Below are 4,349 nucleotides of genomic sequence, written 5' to 3'. Positions count from 1 at the left end.
TTTAAAAAATGTAATTTTTTAAAAACAAAACGTTTTTGTTGAAATTACATGGAAACCACGATGATTCAACCAGTTTTTGCCTAGCGGAGCGCTTGCAGTCACAGTTGTTATTCTACCCTCCAAGTCCAATCATTTAGAAAAATCTGAAATCATGTCAATTGTCTTGGTTAGCGTAATACAGTAGAGCAGCCAGACAACTTTCTATAGAATCAACACAAAGTGCAGAAGACTGTGTAAATATCACAGCAATCTAGAGAGGGAAACTTTGAATTTATGAGTTTAATCCAAATGTTAACTCATAATAAACATTTTATTAGACTCAAATTCTAACCACAGGAAATGATGATGTACAGATGATATTTACATATTATAAAAAAACATTAGAATACAGAAACAAAATCATCAAGTCACACTTACTGTAGAATTTACGAGATTGAACACATCAACATGCTAATTTATAAAGTGCTTATAGTAACCAAATGCAACTGTGTCTATCCCCAAAGGCTATCCAGTATCAACAATGACTCGGTGGCTATTTATCTAACAAAAAGTGCAACTGTAGTGGTATTATATACTGTACAAGGTCTTTTTAAGCACCAATGTGACACATCAGAGGATATGTATTGTTTTCTGGGGGTCAAAAATATTGTCTCTTTCACCTCGGAGTTTGTACGTTTATGATCGTGTGTCGCCACTTCCTTATCTCTCCACCCTTCCCTGCCTCTCTTCCTCCTTTCTGATGACCTCTCTCCCTTTAATTCTCTTCCTCTCCTCCTCCAACCGTAACTTCTCCTTCTTCCGCAACCAGTCTCCCCCGAGGTAGCCCAGTACATCGCCGGGCCTACCGCGAAGCCCAGGCTGTGGGTGGAGAAGTGCCTGGAAAAGGGAGCAGCCCAGTGGGGTGAAATAGGCAAACTGGGGGGCGACCGGATTGGATTTTGTCTCGTTCAGATTCCGCGTGCCTTCATCCAAACTCATCACGATGTCCTCGTCTTTTCCTTCCCCCCATAGGTCTAGTTCGTCATCCTGACCATCTTGATCTTTCTCCTGGTCAAACCACTCTTTGTACTTGATGTACGAGCGGTCGTCGGATGCGGTCTCCGTCCAGGGTAGACTGCCAGTCAGCATGGCGTAGATGAGGATCCCCAAGGCCCAGCAGTCTGTACTGACCTCAACCGACACCCACACCCTCTTGATCTTGTTGTCCAACCCATTTCCCCCATCAGGTTTTGAAGCAGTATTATGTCTATTATCCTCCGACTCCTTTGCTATCTCTGCCTCGGGCGTACAGTAAGCAGAACTGTACCACACACCGGGTACCTTGGTTCCCGTGGCCTTGGCCATGCCGAAGTCGCCTAGTTTGACCCAGCGGCAGGCAGCGTCAACCAGGAAGATGTTCTCGGGCTTGACGTCGCGGTGGACGAAACCCAGGGAGTGGAGGTGGGTTAGGGCACTGCTCAGCTGGGACACGACCCTCTGGACACAATCCTCCTCCACACCCACCTGGGAAAAAGACAGAGGCACAGGTGAACTACATTTCACACTCTTACGGCTCTGTTCAATCAGATCCACTTTAGTTGACATCCATCCGTAGGGTGGGTGTTTTGACAGTGTCGGGAGGTGGAACTGCATTATAGGTCTCAAATCCACAAGTGGTTCCCGGCATTATACCTGAAGCGGGCATTGCTATTACAAGTTGGAACACTAGAATGTGAGATGTAATCTACACCTCCATTACGATGACAGAAACCCTTATTATTTTATTTCAGGATTTTTCCATTTGAGCGTCATTATTTCTATATAGCCTGCATTTTCTAGTTTTGAATTTCTAATGTGTGGATCACAAGAGCAGCTGCTCACCAATTTGACATCTCCAACGCAGTTACACCTCCAAAACAGGCTCTATGCAGGCATCTGCCATTGCCGGTTAACTCTTGATCTGATTGGATCTAGACCTTAGTTAACAAAAATGCATCCGAGAATAATGACACATTTCCCACATATACTATACCTCAGGGACAATGACGTCGTACAGATCACCGAAGAGGCTAGCTTGCTGGGCGAAAACGTAATGTGTGGGGGTGGAGAAGACAATGCCCAGTGCCTTGGTCAGGGACGGGTGGGTGCAGAAGGAGAGGGAGAGGTTATACTCTCGCAAAAAGGAGAAGAGATTTGTGGAATCACGAGGAAAGAACTTCAGAGCCATTGGAGTTCCTTGAGGGAAGGAAGAGAGAGAGAAAAGTGATCAGAACAAAAGAAAGAAATTCTGTAGATATGAGGCCAGACAAAGTGGGTTTAGGGTGAAAACAAACACGTAGTTTACCTCTTTTCCTATGTACAGCCAACATGACCTTCCCGTACGACCCCTCCCCTAACATCTTGACCACCTGGAAGTGGTCCGAGGTCTCCAGTGATGTAAACGACTGGACGGTGAGATGGCACATCTCGTCCAATAACCTTGTGGCCGCCTTTGGAGATGGGAACATAACAGACATCTGTTATGATGCTTGTCGTCATGACGATTTTGGCAGCACTAAACCAGGTATAAACACATCCCTTTATAGCCCTATGAACAGCTCAAAGGCTCTCATTGGACAGTTTTCGGACACCCCCCTATTCAACAAGCCTCTGATTTATCCGTTCAACTGTTTACCTTTTCATTCGCAACAGGCGGGCGATTGTGGGATTTTTTTTATATGACCCCAAGACATCCCATGAATACATAGAGAGCCATGGATATATACATCTCTGAGTGGCATAACTAGCTCCACAGGGGTAAGCCCTGCCCGGACCCCTGCCAGAGCGGCATAACCTGAACAGCCTGTAGGGACATGGGCTTAGCACCTTGGTTATGTAACTTTGTGTTGGGGGAAACGGAGGTGTGTGGTTTGGGATTAAAGTTATACTCCACTGTACCCAACTTCTGACTACCGCTCAAAATGTTAATGAATTACAATAGGCAATGCTTAGGAACATTTGGTATCAATAGTGTAAGCATAAAAAGTATAGGGATTGATTAGATATGAATATCAATAAATGTAGCGGGTAAACATTTTATAATACATATCATGAACAAGCATTAGTAAACTGTTAATAGGTATTTCATTATCAAAAAAACATATTTGTAAGCGTTACAAAGATTCCAATTCATAAGCTTCCATAACGTTTCTAGTAATGAATACAGCATTTAAAAAAAATGTATAAGCATTTCAAATGGCTTAAGCATGAACATTATTATAAAGTGTTACCAAATAGTACATACTGCATAACCAATTTTCCTTATCTAATAACCTGCTGTCTAATATCAATAACACGTTTGATTGCATTTTGTCACATAATGGGGACATCTCACGTCGGTATAAGGCACTGCACACAATCATTTAATACAATAAAATGTTATTTTGATATAATACATTTAGGAAAAAAATACAGGAAGGAAAACTATATTAAGTCAATTTCATAAGAAGTCAGCATCTTAGAAAACTACTACAAATGTCTACCTAAACATTGAAGAATGTTGGCTGAATGAAACACATTGTTCACATTTCTTTCTTGGTTGCAGAGGAAAATGGGGTGAACGGATGGCTTACTTACTGTCATTTTGGCTCTGTGGTTGACTTCAGTCTCTTTCACAGTGATATTGTGATGTTCCTCACAGACAAGTTACAGTGAATCTGTATCCCTGTCCACATCGACCAAGTAGTGCACCTTTCAATACCGCTTCTACAACACATAGGCTGCACATCAGCTCTTCCAACTATAAGGTAAAAGAGTTGCACTAGAGATCTTGTAGAGTAGTTGTCCGTGTTTGTCTTTCTCAGCAGAGGCTGCTCTATATCTCCTGTTTGTGCCTTTTGATATCTCCAACCCCTACTTTGATCCCTACATTATCTCGCTCCCCTTTGCCTCTCTTGCTGCACTCCTCCCACGTTCTCTCCCTCACACCGGATTCTCTGGTGAGCTGTCTGTCCCACCAGTCGAAGGCCAGCCCCTCCCACTGGTGCCTTTCCCTCCCTGTTGTGGAGCCCAAGGCCAGTTAAAATGTTGAATTTGTTCTGTCAATCAACAAATTAAATGCCTGTGTCTATCCAAACACTCTAGAATCTCTCCCTTTTTCCAACGGCACCTCTCTCTCTCTCTCGCTCTCTCGCTCACAAACACATAGACAGTGGACACACATTCTCTCTCTCTTTGTCTCTCTCTCTCTTGCTCTCTGTCTCTCTTTCTCTCTCTCTCTCTCTCCATGCTTGCTGCATTCCACCTTTGAAGAGGAGCGAGAGAGGACATGCCACACTGACAAACCTGTGCTTGGATAACCACTTGTGACCTGTGCTTAACAAGCGGCGCAC

At 43.7% G+C, this 4,349-nt stretch overlaps 1 protein-coding gene across 1 annotated transcript; it reads right to left on the bottom strand.

The window, feature by feature from the left end:
* Positions 1–289: 289 nt before the first annotated feature.
* On the bottom strand, positions 290–4,121 carry LOC124013074 (serine/threonine-protein kinase SBK1-like). Its single transcript, XM_046327224.1, has 4 exons — positions 3,595–4,121; positions 2,324–2,468; positions 2,012–2,214; positions 290–1,503 (listed from the first exon to the last, which is right to left on the bottom strand). The coding sequence occupies exons 1-4, from the start codon at positions 3,598–3,600 to the stop codon at positions 700–702; spliced, it is 1,158 nt and encodes a 385-aa protein (XP_046183180.1). The 5' UTR covers positions 3,601–4,121; the 3' UTR covers positions 290–699.
* Between the last annotated feature and the right edge of the window lie 228 nt (positions 4,122–4,349).

This window comes from Oncorhynchus gorbuscha, linkage group LG24 (assembly GCF_021184085.1).
Source record: "Oncorhynchus gorbuscha isolate QuinsamMale2020 ecotype Even-year linkage group LG24, OgorEven_v1.0, whole genome shotgun sequence".
Lineage (NCBI taxonomy): Eukaryota > Metazoa > Chordata > Actinopteri > Salmoniformes > Salmonidae > Oncorhynchus > Oncorhynchus gorbuscha.
Note: the sequence above shows the minus strand (reverse complement) of the source record. Positions and strands in the feature narration are given on the sequence as shown.

What these genes read in the sequence shown, in the direction of transcription:
- LOC124013074 (XM_046327224.1), bottom strand. An exon ending in GGCTGTACATAGGAAAAGAG is followed by an intron (nt 2,215 to 2,323) that starts GTAAACTACGTG and finishes CCTTCCCTCAAG; the next exon opens with GAACTCCAATGGCTCTGAAG. An exon ending in ACGACGTCATTGTCCCTGAG is followed by an intron (nt 1,504 to 2,011) that starts GTATAGTATATG and finishes TCTTTTTCCCAG; the next exon opens with GTGGGTGTGGAGGAGGATTG.